The sequence below is a fragment of the Erpetoichthys calabaricus genome, chromosome 11 (genome assembly GCF_900747795.2).
Source record: "Erpetoichthys calabaricus chromosome 11, fErpCal1.3, whole genome shotgun sequence".
Classification (NCBI taxonomy): Eukaryota; Metazoa; Chordata; class Cladistia; order Polypteriformes; family Polypteridae; genus Erpetoichthys; species Erpetoichthys calabaricus.
In genome coordinates, this window is record NC_041404.2 from 62881055 (window position 1) to 62904699 (window position 23645).

General features: G+C 41.1%; 1 protein-coding gene across 2 annotated transcripts in view; it reads right to left on the reverse strand.

Annotated features, from left to right (window-relative positions):
- The window catches only part of kdm3b (lysine (K)-specific demethylase 3B), a 76371-nt gene that overhangs the window by 38832 nt on the left and 13894 nt on the right, over window positions 1–23645 (reverse strand). For both annotated transcript variants that reach the window (XM_028813181.2, XM_028813180.2), the window contains exons 2-7: window positions 7925–8092; window positions 6542–6655; window positions 4208–4313; window positions 2809–2933; window positions 2213–2281; window positions 572–1189 (exon numbers count right to left, since the gene is read on the reverse strand). In XM_028813181.2, the coding sequence (XP_028669014.1) occupies window positions 572–1189; window positions 2213–2281; window positions 2809–2933; window positions 4208–4313; window positions 6542–6655; window positions 7925–8092 (1200 nt within the window). The remainder of the gene's footprint in view (window positions 1–571; window positions 1190–2212; window positions 2282–2808; window positions 2934–4207; window positions 4314–6541; window positions 6656–7924; window positions 8093–23645) is intronic.

The following is a 23645-nucleotide window of genomic DNA, read 5'->3' on the forward strand; positions in this document are numbered from 1 at the left end:
CCTGCAGTTATGTGTGCAAAGTAGCATAAAGAAAAGTTAGCGTAAAGCAGAATTGGTCACACAGTTCAAACATTTTCAAAATAATGTCAAATTTAAACAATGAATTAGGAAAGAAAGCTTTGCCTTAGAAGCTAATTGTAATTTGGTTAAGGGTAGATATGCTAAAGACTCAATGCTACATGAAGAGATGTTTCTTAGGGCAAACTGCATGGTGGTCCAGATCTAATTATGCAGCTGTTGGACTGACAACCGTCTCCCCGCCATTTTGGAATGCAGAGCAGGTGCTGCCATCTATCGGCAACAAAAAGAATTTGAAGTGCAATCTCAATGTGCAGGGCAGGTGCTGTGAATTCTCTATGTAATAAATTTAATAAGTTATAGTGTAATGAAAATTGCATAATTAGATCTGGACCACCCTATAATGTATCCTTCGTACCGTTCTGCAGCACACGTGGACATTCCAGCTTCCCACTGAATTTCACAAGGCCAGGGACTAATTATCTCAACCTGCTCACAAAACTCTTCGGCCTCAAACAAGCACCCTTGAGATAAGAACAGGTAAAGTACATACCTCCTTCTGCCCAGCGGCCCAGCTGCTCGTCTTCTGTCCAGCAAAACCGGCCACACTGGTTCCACTATCTGTAATCCGGACTGCGGTTGGTATAGGCCCCGCTGTTGGAGGGAACCCCCCCAGTGCCACAGGAGAAGCACAAGCATTCTCTTTCTCAGGCAGGTCTACTGGCAAAAGCTTTTCCTTCAGCTGTTGTGCAGGAAGGCCCGATCCCAGAGATTTTTGACCAACAGAAGGGAAAACAGTGGAGGAAAATGGGGAACAAACAGCAGGGTCTACTGCCACAGGTCGATCTTGCACAACCACCGTCCGGCCATTTTCTTTGGTGTAAGTGGCAAACCGGATATTCGGGTGTACCTGTGAAGAAGTGTGAGCTGCCATATTTGGAGATGCAGTACTGGGAGGCAGGACAACTGAGCTACTTGCACAACTTGACTTCCAGGACCCCAGTCCATTCTCCCCTCCTTCACTGCCACTGCTGTCCGCTTCACTTTTCTCCCCACTCTTTAACTTCTTCATCCCTGTCTCGGGCTCACTATCTGATGTGTTTCTTCTTCTCCTCCCATCAGCTTTTAAGTCTCCCTCTTTCCTACGCCGGCACTTTTTGCCACTCAAAGACTGCACAAAAAAAGAAAGACATCTGCTAAAAACGGGGCAGCAATGAACATTTCTTATGGCTTGACAGATACACAGCTATACCAAGAATGAACCTTCATTTAGCTAAAAGGATTTTTGCCAGGTTTTTGATTAATTTCATCATCACAAACATATCAAGAGCAAATGCATTTAACCATAACAGTTAAAATCAAAACTGAAGTAACATACATAACTCAAGAGTCTGTAATTTTACAGGAAAATCTAACAGAGATTTTTTCAACACTTAACCACTAACTCCAAAAACACACTGATAAATGATAAAGAACTAGGAACAGGCCCAGCTGTCTTTTATGCTAGCCAGCTATAACTCTGAACAAATTGGTGTTTAATCAGAATGAAAATGTCGTTCATCTATCACAGCACACACAACTGACAAAGACTGAATGTCAGCCTTTAATAATGTGACAGTGACATTGCATGTGCAGAGTCCAATAGTATGTGTGTTTACGTCGCTCTCCGACTACGCAGACCAATCATTTTCAAATTCTCTTAAGGCTATCAGGCCCACAGATGTGTGGTCAAGTGTAAGTAGTGTAGGAGTGTGCCCTGTGACTGACTGGCAGCCTGGTCTAGGGTTTGGGCCTGCCTTGCAGAAGGATATGCTCTGGCTTTGCAATCATGAACTGGAATAAGCAGGTTTGGACTTGGAAGAGAGAGTGGCTGGAGAGACTTGTGAATGGTGGATAGAAAATTCAGAGATGCCACTCTGGTCCTCCAATTTGCAGATTGGTGGCAGAATTGGCACTCCGGCTACTGTATAATAATAAAAAAAAAAACTCTCACTGTTCCATTCCATTCAAACTAGTGGGGTGCTGAGGTGTCACCTAATTTGGGATCCCGAGGTGGTTCATCATGTGGTGGGTGTGGCAAAGTGCTATAAGGGGGGGCATTCAAATCAATCTGACATGCTCCCAAAAAGGTCTTACTGTGGTTGTCCTGTGTCCCCCATGGACTACACTAAACTAGCACAATGACCTTACTTACCTCATCAAGAATGCCATCTGCCAAAGTTACATGAACTGTTCGAGGATCAACAACTTTTGTTTCTTCACCCTGATGAAATATTACTGACAGTTAATAGTGCAATCCAAAATGTAAAAGACAATTCAGACAGCCAATGAGAAACAGCTTACACTTCAATTTACACTTGATCAATCTATCAAAGTACTTTACTTTCATAATAACTTAAATGACACATTTTATCCCAATAAAAACAGAAAGAAAGAGAGAGTGACAGGAAGTGGACGCCATGCCGGACAGGTCCTGCGGGGCACAACTTCCACTTTGTAGTGTTTACCTATACCCAGCCAACCAGAGTTCTTAACTATCTATTTGCCCCACTTCTATTCTCTCCACCAAATTTACTTTGAAACTAACAACTACTGTATGTCAGAAGTAAGATGAATAAAAATGAATAAAGAAAGTTGGTCAAGTACAACTGCTTATCATGTTAAAAAGTTAACTTACCAGCTGTGAAATAATTCTTAAAATTATACTTTAATATTACTAACATTTTTAGTAAATACTTTATATTGCAGAAACATCCCATTTCTTTTAAGCATCAGATGGATTATTCCTACCTGAGCAATAGTGATTTCCATGATGTGGGAGACTGGATTGTGCTGTGACACCATCCCCGACACCCAATGTCCTTCATATTCTGGTTGATACAACTTCACTCTCTGGCCCTGGATAGTGTAGGGTCCTGCATGGTGGTAACAGTGGACAAGGAAAAAGGGAAATTAGATTTTTTTTTTTTTTTGCTAAGAAAGAAGAGAGAAACAAAAATGCACAGTTTTAACAACACTAACCAAGCTGACATATCTGGACCCTCTCTACAAAAGTGCACACTGGCCCCAGTAAAATGACCCAAAACATTACCCAAGTGTTTCTAATGCAAAGAGGACTTAAATAACCGGCAGCTGATGTCTGCGCATGACTACGTGTAGCTACACAAACGAAGCGCCCCCCGCCCTTATCCAGTAGGACCTACCCTCTGCAGATGCTCGCTAGTAAAACACTTAAGGAACCCTAATCTTAGGCTGGGAAACACACACTGAAGCACAAACTCTGTCCAGTGCTCATTCTTGCATCCAATGTTGCTGGATTGGCACTGCCTCATTACTACCCTGGTTTGGAAAATCAGATTAGAAAATGAACTGAGGGATATATTTTAGATATTTAAAATGAAAAAAATATATTTGTTAATTTTTGAACCCACTTACTCCAATAGAGTGTCACAAGAACTGCATGTAGGAAACAGCCTGACTGCTGCAGTGGTCTACGGAAAGTCAGACATGCTCATTTGCTCTATCACAATTTAGAATTACAAATCAAAGTGTACTACACATTTTGAAAAAGGTGGGCAAACGGAAGTAATCCAAAAGAAAAAATAGACAGGAGTGATCATGCAAATGCAAAACAGAGGGTCATCACACAAGGTGGACTGTGAACTCAGAATATAATGCTGTGAGGCAGCTGCACCAAATACAATCCCACCACAAAATCACTGTTCTTGATTAAAATAAAGATTTCATCCGTTTTTGTTTTTACACAATTCAGAATTGCACTGCCAATTGCTCTACAGTAGTCACTAAGATTCTACCCACATTCACTGGTTAACCTGTCATTTTTAAAAGGGTTAAAACTTAATACTTAAGGCAGAAACGTCAGTCATTTCAAGCAAAAGATGAAAACTCTTTTAAAGTCTAATGTTAAAAATCACTATATGATGGTTCAGCTGATTTAGATTTAAGTGTGGTCATTACAGGGGCATCCCAAGGGTTGTAAGAAAACCGATTTAGCTTCCTCATAATTCAGTTTAATTTAGGCTGTCTTATTTGAGTGACCAAGAACTTAATCCTTGTTCACAACCGTAGCCTTCTAACATTTCAAACTTGTGGTCTTTCTTTGATGTACTATACAGCCAACAAGATCACCAACTGAGCAGATATGAAAAGTATGTGTTGAAGATAATACCTCTCCTCAGGATCTCCTGCAGTTTCAACTCGCTCAGCCAGCTCGTCAGTGCCACTTGCAGCACCGAGTGCTCCTGCACAAGCTTACTTCGCAGATCGTCCTCCAGCTGTGCAAAGAAACCAAATAAAAACAACAAAATGCTTGTCACATGACACTGTCATGACTTTAAACCTTGCTAACTCCATGCTTAGTGTTTTGTGTTATGCCCAATGGTGACATTTGGCTTCTATGAACATTTCTTTGTAAAGCATGATGATGGTTGTCAGTTTTCAAATATCTACTCAAATTAAGAAAAGAAAAAAAAAAATCAGAAAAACAGAAGAAGACATCACAGCTGCAATGAAACAAAAACCTTTCCCAGTTTGTTATTCCTTAACTCTTCAATTAATGCAGAATTAACACCGCAGATCAAATGTCACCTATCCCAACAAGGCCTCCCATTTCTGAAACAAGACCACAGTTTATAAATTGTCCCCAAGGGGGAAAACGGAGACTTTCAATGGTTTTTTAGTACTTAACAAGGAGCACTAATGCCAACATCTGTTAACAAACCACACACACCACACTTGTAAGTACATGTCATACAAGTGACTGAGACACTCGAATCAACAGGGAATTCCTGCAGGCATGAGGACTAGTAAAGGTCTGACATGACCCAAGGATCCTGAGGGACACTGAATTCAGCCTCCCCAGTCATGAAGCTTAAACAAAGAGACCAGTAGGCCCACCACCACAATCACTCCCTACATCAGTGGTTCTCAATCTGGGGGGCGGGAAGATGTGAGAAAAAGAAAACAAGAATCAAAAATATGGAAAATCCATCTATTGAAACCAAAACAAATTAACTTAAACTACATTCTGATACTAGAAAAATAAAAATAGAGTTACATAAATGTTGATAAAAGTTAAGTAGGTATAATAAAATATGCTTCTGTGATATATCATTAATTAAAAAAAGAACAAATTGGTATTAGTGGGCTCCTTTCAAAAAAACGTTAGGGGGGCGCGATTAAAACGGTTATGAAAACTCGGGTCGCAAATACTTAAAGGTTGAGAAATACTTAATTATGTCTGGGAAGAAAATAACAGAAATCTTGATATAAATCATGTCTATCATTTATGATGTTAAAACAAAAAAACAAAAACATCTGAGGGAGGATGAGAGCCAACAGCTAATGATCAGAATAAGAGGAGCAGTGGCTGACTTATTACGACCAACTCTTTGTTCTTGCAGAGTTACTCAATGTGCCATGTGGACTTGTCGATTTCTTGTGCAAGGCCATAAGAGAGTATGGGATTCCATTTGATTAAAGTATTTGTGGAATGAAAGCAATGTTTGCATGCTTTCCATTATTAAGTCGAGATTGCTCAGTGTGGCACTGGACTTTGCCGTGGACTGGTCTCTTCTCCGCTACCACTCACGAGGACAAAAGCACAGCTCAGGTGCCTTGGGTATCCAAATTGGAACAGCAGAGGATTCTGTCCCCTTGACCTTATCAGGCTGCTCTCTCCCTTCACACAACAGAATGGTTTGCAGGTGAGTGAATGATGTGGCAGGAATAAGGATTTGCACCTCCAATTCGGATGTCATGGTCATCCTCCCAGGAAATAGTGGCTTACTCCTAGGTTACGGGATGACCAGCTTGCATAAGTTGAGGAAAGAGTTCAAGTAATTTAAGGTCTTGTTCATAAATGAGGGCAGACGTAGCGGAGGGTTTGACCAACAAACTGGTGCACTAGCATTAGCTGTATGAACATTGTTATAAACCACAGTGGTGAAGAGGGGGGTAAGTTCACACACAAAGCTGTCAATTTTAGGGCTGGTCTACACCCCCTTCTTCACTTATGATCACAAGCTCGAAGTATCAACCAAAAGAATGGCACACTGAAGATTCTGGCTTTGGTCGCTGGGCTCAGTGTCTTAAATAGGGTGAGAAGGTCAGCAATCCGCTCAAGAGGTGCCAGCTGAGGTGCTTTCATGTGCCTCTCACAAGAGACATACAAGGCACAACACACTGCAAGATGATGGAGAGGTAGACTCAGGACACAGTGGAGGGCATATGGTACCTGCTAAACAAAGGGAGCATTCCAATGGTAAATGGATTTACATTTAAATGTTTGCACAACTGGCACTTTCTGACATAGCAAACACTTTCTTCAGCATATATAAGAGATAAAGAAATCACAAACTGGGTGTGTGGACTAAAGTATCTGTCCAACTAAAAGAGCGGTCTGTCTACAAAGAAATCAGGTCCTTGCCCTGCCTTATACATTAATAAAAGTTAAACATTTACATACTCTTTAGTTCCACTGAACAGAAGAGCAGTTTATTACCTCAAACCTCTGCAGAGTGCCTCTGTCAGTAACAAATCCCATGACCCGGTCTACAAAGAACTCCACAGGGATAAGAGATGACAGGCCCAGCTTGTCGACCAAAGGCTGGAAAACCTTAAGGAGAGAGAAGACAACAAACTCAATTATTAGCAAGTGAGAGTAACTCTTTGTTAGTGTTTAAGAATTGTAAGCTTTAACAATGACTTTTTAATTTTCTGCTATTAAATCTCTTTTCTCAAGTACAGTATATTGACCCCAGAGTACAATAAAACTAAAGAAACCACAACGACAGTGGCCATACACAAGGATAAACCAAAGCACACGGCTATCAGTGAAAATAAGGTGACGGCTGGTGGGCAGGAACTGGAAGAAGAAGAATTACAATTTAGTTGGAGCAAAGGCCCTGACCGGACCTTAACTGTGAGCAATAAACCAAAAATGTCTGTCTAAATATGACCAAGAACTGAAAGAAAACATTTGTAAAAATGCTGCAAAGAAACAAAATGTGATTCTTTTTCGGAGTCTTTTTAATATCTACAGTGCCTCCCCTTGGTGCAATCTTCATAGCACTGGGTGCCTCCACTACTGGGATGCTGTCAGCTTTTCATACTTAGCCTGTCTGTCATGATTATCACATAATCACCTGATTTTACCTGAGCACACATCCAGAGGGTAAGAAAAGCACTAAGAGAAACAAGAGAATGCACGCTGCACATTTAAATCACATATCCCTACGTTGAAACATAACCAGCCACACCTGCTTATTTCGTAGTAAATGCCGCCCGCCCTTCAACCTGCTCTGTTCCAGACTGGCACACCATCTGTTGGACCAACGAGCCACAAAGCCACTGGTGTTCAGGGCTGTGGAGTCAGCAGCACTTAATGGCTTACCGGAGTAATATAAAGTTAACTTTTCCAATTTTCACACATTGTGATTCAATTAAGCAATTTTTTTCTTCTAGCCTTTAGGTAAAAATACAAACTTTAATCTTATGTTTAATGTTAGTTTTTAGGCCATAACAACGTTATTCCTGCGGCCTTTAAACCTGACCTTTAACAGGCTAGAGTGGTAAAAACTAATTTAATGATTCCGGCTGGCAGTGATGAAGCGCGCTTTCAGTCAACACAGTAAATTTATATTAGTTACAAACTGAGGAGTCGGAGTCAACGGTGTTGTGCACCGACAACCCTAAGCAATGGCTCAAGGTGTCTGTCTTGTACACGTACGTCTAACTAGAGAAAGAACTTTTAGATTTTATTTGTATTAATCATACAGTTTTCATTTTAAAAGTTGTGTATGAGGAGTGTGCTGTTATATAGAACCTCACTTTATTTTCATCACAGAGGAAAAACAACATAACACAGTTTTACACTTCAACTCACAAGAGCTGGCCAGCGGGTTACCGGAATCCCAACCTCCTGAATAAGGACTGGCTCTGAACGAGGTGCCCAGACAATGGAGGTCTCCAGCAAGAAGGCCTGAACATCTTCTGCATACACTTTGACCCAGGAATTCCTTTTCCAGCGCACATCTTCAAACTCCACAAACACCTGAAAAGAATCAAAAAGAATGAATGAGATTAAAAACACAGTAAGATGAAATTTACAGTGAGAGCACATTCTGCTGGCTAAAAACCATACTTTAATATTCACTAAACGATCTTATAGTCCAACAATGTGTACAAAATGCAGAAGTCTAAGGAAACAAAGAGTGAAAAACACCTGACAGAACGAGTAGCACCTTTACTGTTCTCTTTCAGCTCAACTGCACGACCTGAAGCAAGCGCCAGTAAATCATAAAGCACACAAGACCGACGTGTTAAGAAACGAGACATTCAGTTAATAGCTGGAAGTGGATTTGGAATAACTGAGTAACCAAGAAGAAAGTCATATGCGATAACTAAGGACCGGAACGAAGAACCTCAACAGTGGCAGCAACCTGCTGAACAGAGCATCCTACCACCAAGTGCTGTGTCTGCTTTTTAAACAAATCAAACAGACAAACCCTGACTGGCCATTTTAATTTCAGTACTAGCAGTAGAGCACCATTAGCCTCTGTTCTGACAGGACACAACTCCACACTGAAAACTGTTCACATTATTAAGAAAGGATTATTTTTTAAAATGCAATTTAACAGACCTGCAATTTAAGGAAACAAAGAGCAAAAAGAGCACTCAATCACAATTTCTAGTTAATGTCTTAATTCAACATTTGCTTAGATGTCTAACTTGCCGTCTTCCAAACCTTTCTAACACTAGGACAGTGGAGAATAAAAATCCTGGGCAGGTCAGTCCCTCTGGACGAGGGCACAGCTTGGACTAATATTGTCACAAACACATGAGCCACATGCCATTTTCTGCCGATTTGGTGGTTTGTTAGGCGTAAAGGCAGCACTGCACACCAGCAGAGTTCTCGCCTTTAGTCGGACTTATTCTCCATAACAGACTTCCAAACCTGGACACAATGATACGTTTCAGCTCTGGGGGTCGTTTGTCGTTTTTTGTTACATTAAAATGCACTTCCTCCTTCCAACTCATCTGAAGAGGATACACACCTTTACATTTTTCCCGTGGACAATTAAAGGTCATCAGAAGAGATCAACATTACATAAGTTGAGGACAAGGCCTCAGTGTTCACAGCAAGTCAACGTTTCACTCACAAGCTCAGGTTATTCTTTAAAGCACACAAGAAACTAAAAGTATTTCTATATTGGGATTCATATTTCATTTAGACAGCAAGAAAATAATTATTACATAGAAACAGGAGGGCAAAACATGGAGAATTTGTAAAGTAAGAGGTGAAAGGTGATAAATGAAGGTACTGCCTAAGGGCATCAGCTGCAAGTTGGGAAACATGGCATGAAGATCTAGTAGGAAGACACTTTGGTCTCTCATGGAGTTGTCTGATTGACTCAAATGCTAAGTGTGGATCAGGTCCATTTCTGAGACTTGGTCCTGAGCCCCTGGGATTTGTTCCTGCTTAAAGACAAGAGTGGTACACACTACGATGTGCAAGTCACATAGAGATGACAGTGAGGGGCTCGGCCACAGCATCACAGACTACATTGACTTCTGTGTCGGCACAGTGGTACCCTCACTGCTTACCAAACCTGTGGTGTCCAGGATAATGGACTATCTGTCAGGCAGACCAACAGAAGACGCGCTCCTGTCTGCTTTCACTTCACTCTGTACTAGTGCTGGGTGGTATGACCAAGATTCTATATCATGGTATTTTTCAAAATTATACCAGTGTCACGATATTCTACAGTATTTTGTTCCCATGCATGAGTGGATGTTGACCACATTTTCCACTGCAATTACTGCGGTAGACTGGCTAAGAATAACGTATTCCACTGTCATGAGAATCGTACATTTGAATGTGCACACAAGTATTAATGCAGGTTTGCATGGCCCCATAAAGTGACACTTTTCAAGGGGGTGGCACTAATGAAGAGAAGGAATCACACTGCATGACTGTTGCACTCAATATACAGAACCTTTTAATTGAACACATTTTGCAAACAACTTAAAACTATAATTTTGACAACATATTTTCAACCATCCAAAGAGGCATTTAGACTTTGTCAAATATTCAGAGGTGCTTGTCAAAAGTTGTATTGCACTGAACTTGTCTTAGAAAAGGAATACATGGTGAATATGTTTTGTAAACCAACTCCACTTTCTGTTAATGTTACCAATCTCTGTCCACTGACACATCAGCCATATGGATTGTAATGGCGTTGGTTATCTCAATCCACCGCTTGCTTTTTGTCGTAGGCAGTACCTCTAGAAGTGACGTCTGACTCGAGTGTCCTCTCACTGTTTCAGTTTTACCGGAGGACGTGGATGGTACCAATCTTAGTTCCATACATTCATGGCACTCCAAAGCATGTTTGTGGAATTGCTTGTGTTGCTGCCCCTGGCGACAACTATTTACTGCAAATGCTGTTGAGCTATAGTTGTTTGGTCCACGTCTGACCTTTTAAAACCAAAGTATCTCCAGACAACAGACATGGCTCCTTTATTCAGCAAAAGTTCTTCTTTGTCATCATGTTCAACTTTACCGTCTGCTACAGCTTCAGTTTCCGAATGTTATCTGTCCATTTTCACCGCTCAATACCTCCACTAACACACGTGCTCCATTGCATGCGTGTTTAGCGGTGTAGCAGTGAAAATGGTCCCCCCTTAAACAGCTTCCCACTGCACCACATTCCAAATATTGTTTACGCTCTTTAAACTGGTGCTGCGGTATAAGAAAAATCCGTATCATAACAAAAATAAAAAACGGTTTTCAGAATGAACCGGTATACCTCCCAGCACTACTCTGTACACCAACAACTATCAATATACCAGCAGGTCATGTCGCTTGCAGAAATTCTCCGGTGATTCTGCACTTATGGGGTGGATTGATAAAAGGGACGAGACAGAAGAGTGCAGTCAGGCGGAGAACTTTGTTTCTTGGTACAAAGACAATTGTCTACATCTTAGGGTGTATTCCCACCAGGTCCGCTTGTTCTGTCCCGTGGCCAAGCGCGATTGTCTCCTCTCCCTACTCCCTCCGCTGGCAAGCACCTCACACTACGCTTAACATTCTGGGCCTGGGCACGCTTTCATCATTACCATGCGACTTTGTGTAACAAGATCTGAACATGGAGTGACAGCATACTTGTCCCAAGTGGTTTGACTTATTTTCTGGTTGTTCTGGAGTCGCGTAAGGCAGGATGGCACTCTGCCCTCTTACACATTTACTGAGTAGGCAGCACAGAGTTTCCCTGTTAATCATACAGCATGTAGGAGAAGATTTTTACAGAGACGAGGGCGGAATTTGCAGCTTTTCTTGCCAACTTCAATTCACGTTCATGGGTGAGGTGAGAATGTTTTTAACTCAGACGGTATTGAATGAAATGAGAATTGTATCATTGACACATTTAGCCATCACACCATTCCTGAATGCTACTGAACCATGCTAAAGGGGCTCAGCTCTTCCAAGTGGGCCACGGCAGGGTACAGTGGTACTGGCACAGAGCGATCACACTAGTCAAATGAACTAGACTTAGCTGGGATTACATGTGGAAAAACGTGCTCAGCCATGGAAAGAACTGCTAGTGCGAGTACACCTTTAACATCAGCAAAGCCAAGGATTTCACCACACCAAAGAGCCTGTGTGTCCGGTCACTAGTCAAGGAGCGGATGTGCGCTGCTACAACTACATCAATGACAGCCCGGACTGGTCTCAGAACACAGAGGAACTACAGAAGAAAGGGCAGAGCAGGCGATTTTTCCTTAGGAGACTGCGTTCCTTTAATGTGGGTAGTGACATCCCTCGCATCTTCCATTAATTCTGTGATGGCCGGCAGCTTCACTTCAAGAGAAGACCCTGATGCGACAAGCTAGAAGGGCGAGTTCAGGTATGGGACACACTATGGACCCCCTGGAGGTCATAGAAAAGGACAGAATGAAGACGAGGCTGAGTGCCATTATGAACAATGCTACATATCCTCTGTGTGACACACCAAACCTTAGCACATTCAGCAGACGTGTGTGAAGAAACACAACTGGGGGTCCATTATACGAACAGCAATATGTCTGTATAGCGCCTCACTGGATCTGCCAAGTCAGAAGTTCTTCTTTAATTTTGCTCTTGTTGTCATTCTGCTGTGTATTCAGAACATTGTGTGTGTGTATTTATTTATTCAATGAACTTTTATAAAAAGCCAAATTTCCCCCTGGGGACAAACAAAGTTCAATCTACGTTCATTTCATCTGGCACAAGGATTTTAAAATTGTAGCTACATGCACTATTCAAAAGTTGCTCTTTCTTTGTAGATGAGCAGGTTTACCAACTGTTATTTTAATAACACCAAAACACTGGCAGCACATTGGTAGCAATACACAGCAACTTCAAGAAGTGTGTAGATGGTGACACACCGTTACATGCTGCGTCCCTTGTCATTTATATAAACTGCAACAATACAAATACAGCACCATCAACGTTAACAACGAACATCACTGACTACTGTAAATACCTGTTAACTCCCCTGAATACCTGTCTGGATTTAGTATTTTATAATAATCAGGAAGGAATTGAGGGTGTAGAGGTGATTGGACCACCAGGGTCACATGACCACAATATCATACAGTTCTCAGTATTTTATAAGAGTGCGGATGCAAAGAATAAAATTGTTAAGTTGAACTTTGGTAGGGAAAATTTTGAGCAGATGCGACAAACTAAGTAGGATACACTGGGATAAGCCGTCAAGTGTGGAGACAGTCGAGGAGCAGTGGGACAGGTTTGAAAATGTAATGCAGGACAGGTGCATACCTAAAATTGGAATTAATAGGAAATGTAAAAAAACTCCACAGTAGATTAATACAGATTTTAAAAAATGCTGCAAAGGAAAAAACAGACGAATAAGGCGTATAAGACTAAAGTGTGCAAAGTGAATTGTAGAGCATACAAGAACATGAGGGCAACCATTAAGAAGGATATCAGGGAGGCTAAAAAACAGTTGGAGAGAAATATAGCAGATAAGGCGAAAGAAGACCCTAAGAGAACAGTCAAGGAGGAGGTGAAGTGCATCAGGAATAGTAAAGGGGGATTAAAAGATACAGATAGTGGAATAGTGGACCCTCTAAACTTACATTTTTCTGAGGTGTTCACAAGTGAGCAAGTGGATAACCTCCCAGAGGTAACAGGGACTACTAAGGAGGTGCTGAGGGATTTGGGAATTGTAAAGAGAGACGAGCTGTGATGATTAAATAGGCAGAAATCACACAAATCACCAGAACCAGATAATATGGACCACAGAGGTCTAAAGGAGGCAAGCAAGTGCAGATATAAACCCTTGACACACATTTTTTAGGAAGTCTCTGGGCACTGGAGAGATTCCAAAGGACTGGAAAATGTCAAATATCATCCCATTATATAAAAAGGGTGAGCGGGCAGATCAGAGCAACTACAGGCCAGTAAGCTTAAGGTGCATCACAGGAAAATGAATGGAAGGAATTACTAAGGAGAAGATTGAGCAACACCTGGCAAGGACAGGGCAGACAGCATGGGCTCAGAAGACGGAGGTCGTGTTTTACCAACATGCTGGAATTCTATGAGGAGGCAACAGAAGGATACGACCAGCGAGGAGGAGATGAAATTATTGATGTGGACTTTCAGAAAGCATTTGATAAGGTGCCACATGAGAGTAAAAGAAGTGGCAGTTCAGGGTGTGGAGTGTCAATTCGCTCAGGCACAGGAAGGGTGACGGTGAGAGGAACCTCATCAGAATTGGCCGATGTTAAGAGTGGTGACCAGTACGGGGCAGTGCTAGGGCCACTGCTATTTTTAATATAAGGAAAAGATTTAGGTATGAATAAAAGGAACAAGCTGGTTAAGTTGGTAGATGATACCAAGATATGTGAATTAGCAGATAATTTAGAATCTGTTATATCATTACAGCAGGACTTGGACAGCAGACAGGCTTGGGCAGATGAAATTTTATGTCAGTAAATGTAAAGAATTACACATAGGAAGTAAAGATGTGAGCTCTGAATACACGATGGGTGGTCTGAAAACTGAGAGTCCACCTTATGAGCAGGATTTAGGAGTCATAGTGGACTCTAAGCTATCAACTTCCCAACGGTGTTCAAAAGCCATTAAGAAGGCAAACAGAATGTCAGGTTATATAGCGCCTTGACATGTGGAGTACAAGTCACAGGAGGTTCTGTTCAAGCTTTATAACACACTGGTGAGGCCTCATCTGGGGTCCTGTGTGTAGTTTGGGTCTCAAGGCTACAAAAAAGGCATAGCAGCGCAAGAGAAGGTCCAGAGAAGAGCGACTAGGCTGATTATAGGGGGGCTACAGGGGTTGAATTATGAGGAAAGATTAAAAGAGCTGAGCCTTTACAGTTTAAGAAAAAGAAGATTAAGAGGAGACCAGACTGGAGTGTTTAAAATTATGAAGGGAATCAGCCCAGTGGATCGAGTCTGTTATTTTAAAATGAGTTCATCAAGAACACGGGGACACAGTTGGAAACTTGTGAAGGGTAAATTTCGCACAAACATTAGGAAGTTTTTCTTCACACAAAGAACGACAGACACTTGGAATGAGAGAGCAAGTAGTGTGGTAGACAGTAGGACTTGAGGGACTTGACTTGATGTTTTTTTGGAAGAAATAAGTGGTGAGGACTTGCGAGCTTTGTTGGGCTGAATGGCCTTTTCTCGTCTATATAGTGTTCTAATGCCAACACCGTATTTATACACAGTACTATCATATTTAAGACATGGCAATATTACAACAGTATACCTACCATGGTATGCAGTACTTCCTTGTAAATGTCTCGGGGCACTGGAGTGTGGGCCAGCGACAGCCAGCGCGACTCTTGTTCCCTGAGCCATTACGTCTCTCTCTGTTCCTGCTCTTTATAAGCATCTGCTTATCTGCATACATTCACTAATTTACTGAACTATGGAGGACTGTGTTCAGACATGTTTCAATGGTTCTAGTCAACCCCAAATCAGCTTTGGTTACATAAAGTCCCACTTGTTTCATATCCATTTTAATTTCCACACAACATTTGCAATAAAGTAAAGGCAATGCAACTTCAGAAAAAGTGTGGGAGAGGGTTCAATTCAATTTTTTTAAACCTTCATCAAGCACAGTTTTAATTGGAGCCTTGTCCTTTGATAAGTAAAACATGACGACTACTCACTGTTTCCTGATTTTTGCTTTTGATGGCCTGCTGAACACAGAAATGCATCACAGTGGAAAAAGGTAACGGTTATCTGTGCTGTGGACATAGCATAAGTGGAACTTGGTGCTGCTTACTTAGCTTTCATTCTCACAGTTTGTACACTTTTCTCATCAACATCCTCACTACTGAAAACAAAATAATGTCAAATGACAGTCAATTCTCTGTAAAAAGTGTAAGGTGGTTTAGGTTCACTATTTGTTAGACTTCTCATTTCTACTGGGTGCTGCCCCAAACGCAGGACAAAGACAGACACACTTTTTAGAATCAGAATGCATTCAGCACAGATGCCTGTAAGTACCTCGAATGTATCCGTGCACTCACACTTAGACAATGTCTCTGTGGTTGGTTAGGACACTCGTTTGCTGTTTGAAGGTTTTTGTTAGTAGAAAACCTGAAACTCTGACAGAGTGGAGTACTGAATGGAAGGCAATAATCACCACTTTTCTCCATTAGTACATCACTGTAACTGTAATCACAATTAAAATGTGATTAATATATATCAGGGATTCAGAATTAAACGTTTTTATATATATATATATATATATATATATATATATATATATATATATATATATATATATATAAATGAATATAAATGTCTACATGTGGAAGTGTGTGTGTGTCATCAGACTACTAGGACAGCATTTTTTTCACTTAAGAAGCATAGCAAAAGTTAGACCTCTTATATCATTAAAAGTTGCGGAGAAATTAGTTCACATGTTTGTTTTCAGTCGACTACATTACCGTAACGCACTCCTCTCAGGACCACCCAAAAAAGACAAATCGTTTGCCACTAGTGCAGAATGCAGCTGCTAGAATCCTAACCAGGAAAAGAAAATCCGAGCACATTTCTCCAGTTTTCGTTTTGATGTCACTACACTGTTACCTGTGTCATTCAGAATTGACTTTAAAATTCTGCTTATGGTTTATAAAGCCTTAAATAATCTCGCCCCATCTTATATATCGGAATGTCTGACATCTTATATTCCACATCGCAACCTCAGATCCTGAAATGAGTGTCTCCTTAGAATTCCAAGAGCAAAACTTAAAAGAAGTGGTGAGGCGGGCGGCCTTCTGCTGTTATGCACCTAAAATCTGGAACACAGTGATCCCTCGCTATATCGCGCTTCGCCTTTCGCGGCTTCACTCCATTGCGGATTTTATATGTAAGCATATTTAAATATATATCGCGGATTTTTTGCTGGTTCGCGGATTTCTGCGGACAATGGGTCTTTTAATTTCTGGTACATGCTTCCTCAGTTGGTTTGCCCAGTTGATTTCATACAAGGGACGCTATTGGCAGATGGCTGAGAAGCTACCCAACTTACTTTTCTCTTTCTCTCTCTTGCGCTTTCTCTGATCCTGACGTAGGGGGTGTGAGCAGGGGGGCTGTTCGCAAACCTAGACGATACGGATGCTCGTCTAAAAATGCTGAAAGATTATCTTCACGTTGCTACCTTCTGTGCAGCTGCTTAGTGAAGCGACATGCTGCACGGTGCTTCACATACTTAAAAGCTCGAAGGGCACGTATTGATTTTTGCATGTTTGTTTTTCTCTGTCTCGCTCTCTCTCTCTCTCTCTGCTCCTGACGGAGGGGGTGTGAGCTGCCGCCTTCAACAGCTTTGTGCCGTGGTGCTTCGCATACTTAAAAGCTAAACAGCCCTATTGATTTGTTTGCTAGAGATTGTTTTCTCTATCTATGTGACAGTCTGTGCTCCTGACACGCACTCCTTTGAAGAGGAAGATATGTTTGCATTCTTTTAATTGTAAGACGGAACTGTCATCTCTGTCTTGTCATGGAGCACAGTTTAAACTTTTGAAAAAGAGACAAATGTTTGTTTGCAGTGTTTGAATAACGTTCCTGTCTCTCTACAACCTCCTGTGTTTCTGCGCAAATCTGTGACCCAAGCATGACAATATAAAAATAACCATATAAACATATGGTTTCTACTTCGCGGATTTTCTTATTTCGCGGGTGGCTCTGGAACGCAACCCCCGCAATGGAGGAGGGATTACTGTAGCCTGCCAGTAGGAATTCGCCAGGCTAATACAGTGGAGCACTTTAAAAAACTGCTGAAAACACATTAATGTAACATGGCCTTCTCATAACTTCACTGTAATTTAATCCTGATACTCTGTATATTCAATTCATTATAATAACTATTCATGGTGGCTCTAAAATCCGTACTAACCCCTACTCTCTCTTCTGTTTCTTTTTCCGTTTTTTTGTGGTGGCGACCTGCGCCACCACCACGTAATCAAAGCACCGTGATGTTCCAACATTGATGGATTAAAAGCCAGAAGTCTGCATGACCTTCATCATCAAGCCCTTCTGTGAGAACCCTAAATACAAAGAGGACTGTTTCATTTATGTGAGGTAGAATGCCCAGAGGGGACTGGGTGGTCTCGTGGCCTGGAACCCCTGCAGATTTGATTTTTTTCTCCAGCCGTCTGGAGTTTTTTTTTGTGTCTTCTTTCCTCCCTGGCCATCGGACCTTACTCTTATTCTATGTTAATTAATGTTGTCTTATTTTAATTCTTACTTTGTCTTTTATTTTTCTTTTCTTCATTATGTAAAGCACTTTGAGCTACATTTTTTGTATGAAAATGTGCTATATAAATAAATGTTGTTGTTGTCTGTCCAATCCAGAAGTGAGAGGCGGAGTCGGGGTAAGGGCTTCGCCTCCGAGGAAACAGACAACTTGCTTAGCCGCTAATAACACAAGTGAGGCGAGCAGGTCAGCAAAACAAAACCTCAGAAGAAAGACAACGTCGCTTGGCCGCTAACATCAGCACACCGGTATCCCTTTTACTTTTCCTCCCACTGCTAATGCACAAGCGAGGCGAGTACATCAGCAAAACGAATCCCACTAGGAGAGAGACACCCAGAGGAGTTCCTTTCAATTACCTGACATCTCCACATTTCTGTTTATTTTCTGACAGTTTCAAGTTCCTAGGACCCTTGGTTTACACGCCTAGTATATATGTAATATAACAAAGCATTTCTTCCAGCCTCACCCAAAAGATGGCATAGATATGATGACATGCTAAGCTGCTCTCCAGTAGACAGACCCACTTAATGTATACATCGATATGTAAAAGACCACAAATGAAGTAACTAGGAATACTGACAGTACACTGGTTCAAATGAAACGGACTATACTGGACACTTCAGGTGCACACCAAGCAGCAGGGGCTGACTCTCAAGCCAATGGAAGGCACAGCACAGCACCAAAGGTGAATCCCCACTGAATGAAGAAAGAAAACAAAAAGGGGCCATGGAGGACAAGGGCAGCCCACTTTTTCAGAATTTCAGGTCCAAACGACCACTAAGGCTGCCACCATTCATCACCTTAGTGACTCATCATGCAGGTTGTGTTCATAAGGCACAGCGAGCTGTGATACAGAAGAGCTACTTAGTAAACACGAATGTACAGCTAACATCACTGATCACTTGACAAAAACAAAACATTTAGTTGTTTGGTGTTCTATTCATTTCTGAAATGTCTGAATACTAATTTATGGTCAATGTTTCTAGATCAATTTTTTCCACAAATATTACTTTCAATAGTCATAGAGGGAGAATGTCATTGAAACTGATGTGCAGAAAAGCAAAAGGCTCGACACTGGAAACTGTAAAGTGCTTTCAGGCAAGAAGGAGAAGGCGCCTGAGCTGCCTTGAAAGCCTGCAGTTAGCCATTAAAAGGTGTCATTTTGCTTGACTTCTCATTGCATGCTAGCACATAAAAAGATTTTTTTTACCCTTTAGCATAAGACACAGTAATCTATTCAAAAAAAGGGCTGCTCAGTTATAGAGATGGCCCACAAAATGTGATACAAGTATAGTACATCATATTTAAAAAGTAGGTACAATCTACAAACTATTTAAAAAATAACTGAACACAGGCAAGTTAAAAGAAGTGATCAGGGTCACACAGCAGGTCAGCAGGACGGTCCAAAGATCAGTGCCTTTACAATCAAGCTACATGTCCCGGGGAATTCCTTAAATCTGCTCTCTTAGCAAACTTCACTGACAATCAATATAAAGTTGAAAGGAATACACCACTCAAAAATGATTTTTTTGTTACTTATCCCACAGAGGTGGGCAAAAATTTTTTTTAACCTCCTGTATTCATTTACAACAGAAATAATAAAAAATGTTTGATATAATACAAGGCAATGGTGACCAATGCTGTACAACGGAAAACTTTGAAAAACGTCCAAGGAAAAAAGAAAAAAATCTCACACTGCTTGTGTCGCATAATCTACAAGTCCAAATCTAGTCGTATGTTAAAGACATGCAAAGCCCAGGCATTAAATCTGCAGACATCTTAAACGGGGAACACAAGGCACATGGGACTGATTGTATGAACTGAAGACAAGACTCCTGACCAATCAATGAGGGGGAGAGGCGGACCTTCTCTGTTTAATGTGTGGCGACTTTTTGGAAGCATCTAAGAATATTTTAGTAAACAATGCATGTGTTTTGCATGTCTGAGCATACAACTGGATAATGGACACATGGATTATGTGACACTCAACACTTTTTTATTTTGGCTAACGCATCAAACTTGTTTTGTTTTTTAAATTCCAGTTCAGCATGATAACATAAGATTACATTTTTTTTTTCAGTCATCACTACAAACTACATGGCATAATTAACATAAAGAGATATTTCTGGTGTTCCTTTATGTAAACTGGAAGTTTTAGCCTCTTAAACACAACAGCTAAGTCTACTGGTTAGACAGGCATTTAACTTCCTTAATGTTAATTTTTTTCGCAAAAAACATGTAAAAAGTGTTGCAGTTTTTGGCTTGAAAAATAACCGCTATATCCAAACTACAGGGTCACAGGGGTCTGCTGGAGTGAATCCCAGCCAACACAGGGCACAAGGCAGGAAACAAACCCCGGGCAGGGCGCCAGCCCACCGCAGGGCACCCCCCCCCCCCCCCCACACACACACACACACCAAGCACACACCAGGGACAATTTAGAATCGCCAATGCACCTAACCTGCATGTCTTTGGACTGTGGGAGGAAACCAACGCAGACACGGGGAGAACATGCAAACTCCACACAGGGAGAGCTGAAAAATAACTTTTTTTTATTAAATTTCATTTTTTAACTGTAAAACATGCAAAACTCTAAAAGTACAAAGTCAGTAGTATAGAAAGTATAATAATGATACAAGCAATGACAATACAAGGGATGTTCAAAAAGTATCTGCACTTTAACTCTTAAGAATTTTGAAATCAAATGACATCACGTTTCTACAGTCACCTTCCTTTGTGATGTACTTTTCCTAGAATCACACCAATGTTTTAATGCCATCAGTAAAACATGTTTTTGCCTTCACCATTTCCAACAAAAACATAGAAGTGTGGAAATGTATTGAACGTCCCGCATAATACGAGCAGCACACTTCACATGTGCAGAGGATACTTTCGGATTCATTGACCACTTCAATTTCACCACCTGAAGTCAGACTCACCTCTGCTGATTAGAGGTGTTCTTGCGAGACGCCATTATGAGGCCAAGAGAAGACATATCTACACCATTGCCAGGGTAACTCTCAGGCCTGAAATTCACACGAGACGCGTCTACACCATTGCCCAAATGACGCTACGCAGTAACATTTTCAGCAGTTTTTACAGCCCGAGTGATACTAAGGACATTAAGAAAAAGTCACTATTCAGTTATCAGAGGCGCCACAAACTAGAAAAATGTATGCAATTATTAATCTGGTGACCTCCTACAGTAAGACCAGATTTACATTTGAACGGCTTAATAGTTGCTCCACATTTTATTTAATAATATAATAACAGTTCTGCAGCAGCATATCAATGGCTGGTTATTCTTCTGAAAACACTTCACAGTTCTAAGTTTACTTGGGTATTAAATCTTAAATGACAAACTGAAGCATTTGTGTCATTACATACTGTGCTACACTAACACTATTACATTCAAACAAGTAGTGTGCTTAAATAATATGCAATATAATATTAAAGCATATTTAGAATTATTTCATATTAAAGCATATGATATGGACGCCTCCCTGTGGAGTTTTTTCCTACACAACCAGTTGGAAGGAGACCCGGGGAAAGCCCAGGGCTCACTGGGAGGATTCCTTGGGTTTCCCACAGAATGAGTTGTCAAGTGTGCCTGGGGAAAAGAACGCAAGGGCTTCACGAAGAAGACTCTTACCCCATGACCCGGCTTTGGATAAGCGGTGGAAAACGGATGAAATTAGGGCTGTAATGATTAGTCGACGTAATCAGCGACGTCGACTACAAAAAATCATCTCTGACTAACGTTAGGTAACTTGTGTTTTGGAGTTTATCAGTAACTAGTCATTTAGCCCGTTACAATAACGGGCGCTAGAACAGTAGTGCATAAACATTAGTAGGCACAGTTCATATTAAATGGCTGGGACTTTGACCTCATTCTTTTTGCTGGTCGTATTTTTCTTTCTTTCAGCCTTTCTTTTGTTGATGTTTACTTGCTGAGCTGACCGTTCTTCGTGGGCTGCCGCCGTGTATTGTGTGTCTTTAATTTTCTGTGACAGTAATACTGTCTTGTACGGCTCTATTCAATAAGGGCGCGTAGATAATTTAGTTCAAATGGCTCTGGAATATGTGAACAACAACAGGTGCAGATCTTTATTCACGCACGCCTTTATTCGCTGTGCCCAATTGAGGTCGCCCTTTTGAGGCTCGCCTTTTTGTGCGCGCCCTTATTGAAGGATACCGTCTTGTACGTCCGCTGGCTTGTACGTCCGTAATATACCTTTAATTTTCTCTGGCGGTAATACAGGCGTGCGCGTCGGTAATATGCCTTTAATCTCCTCTGGCAGTAATACTGGCTTGTATGTGGCTGTAATATGCGTCACTGTATTGTGTACCTTTAATTTCCTCTCGCAGTAATACTGGTTTGTATTTCCGTAAAACGCCTCTAACTTTCTCTGACAGTAATATCGCGCATCACGCCGTGCCCCGCCCATGAGCACTTCACCAGAAGACACCCACACACGGACACCTGGACGCACATAGGGATTTTATATATATAGATTAGCTTGTTACATATTTTAGTCCGTTATTTTTTTATTTTGGCATAATATAGTACATGATGTGATAAACTACAACACTTTTCCTTCAGAGTGTGATGATTAAAACATCTTTCTCTGTCTGCAAAATCATTCTTGTGTATTCCTGCTGCCTCCACTCCCTCTGAGCGTCTCCTCTCAGCAGCTGGGAACATCGCCTCAAAGAACAGCGCCAGCCGAAATGCTCACGTTCCTGCACTGCAATCAGGAATATATGAACTGAATCTTTTAAACACTGTACATTATTGTTTAATTTTATTTGCATTGAAGCTTTACTTAAACTTTTGGGCTTTTAAGATACACCAGTGGCCATTTTTGGTTAAGTTAAATGCACTTTTTTTTGTTTAAAGACTATGTGCCATTAGTTTGTATTGTTTAATGTATTTCTTTTTTATTGTGATGGTCACACTAATATCTGATTATTTTCAATTTCATGTTTCACTGATTATTCTAATTTGATTATTATTCATCAGTAACTTGACTTGAGCCATTCATAGTATTCATCCTCTTTGTCTGTACGTTTAGCATTCGTTTGCTCCGAGGTTGATGCGTTTGCTCCTTCCTGAGCAGCTCTTCTTTACTCCACCCTAGCAGCCCGCTGCTCCTCTTCTTTCATCGGCATCTTTTCACGTTAAAGCTGATTAAGTTAGTTTTTGTGTTGCAATTACTTAGTATGTTTTCTTTAATTTTTCACTTAATCCGGCACTTAAGTCTTCAATCTGCCTCAAGAATGATTAGCGAAGGTGGTAGGAAATGAGAACGCCACACGGCCGCCCTGCTGCGCGCTCCCGAGAGTTGATTCTACAATAAAATAAAATAAAAATAAAAAGAGTAATAAAATCATCACCCCGAAAGAGGATAGTAGACATCACGTAGTAAATGTGTACTAAATTTCAAGTCAATAGGTGAAACGGTTTGCGAGCTACAAGTGATTTAAAATCCTGGACAGACAAACTAACAGCCACGGTAGCGTATTATAGAAGAAGATTTTAGTCGTGTTAATGCAGAGACATCAGGGTGACATTCACAGGTGGACAAACGTGAGCAGATGAGGTAAGACAGGCACTGGAGCCCAGAACAGGACGAGCAACCTCAGGTCACAGGCATCAAAATAGTCAGGCGTGAAATAATCGGGACTAATCTTGGGGGGGGGGAGAAACGATTAGTCGACTACCAAAATCATCATTAGTTGCAGCCCTAGATGAAATATTAAAGCAGCATGAGGCAAAATATTAATTACCTTATGACACAACAAATA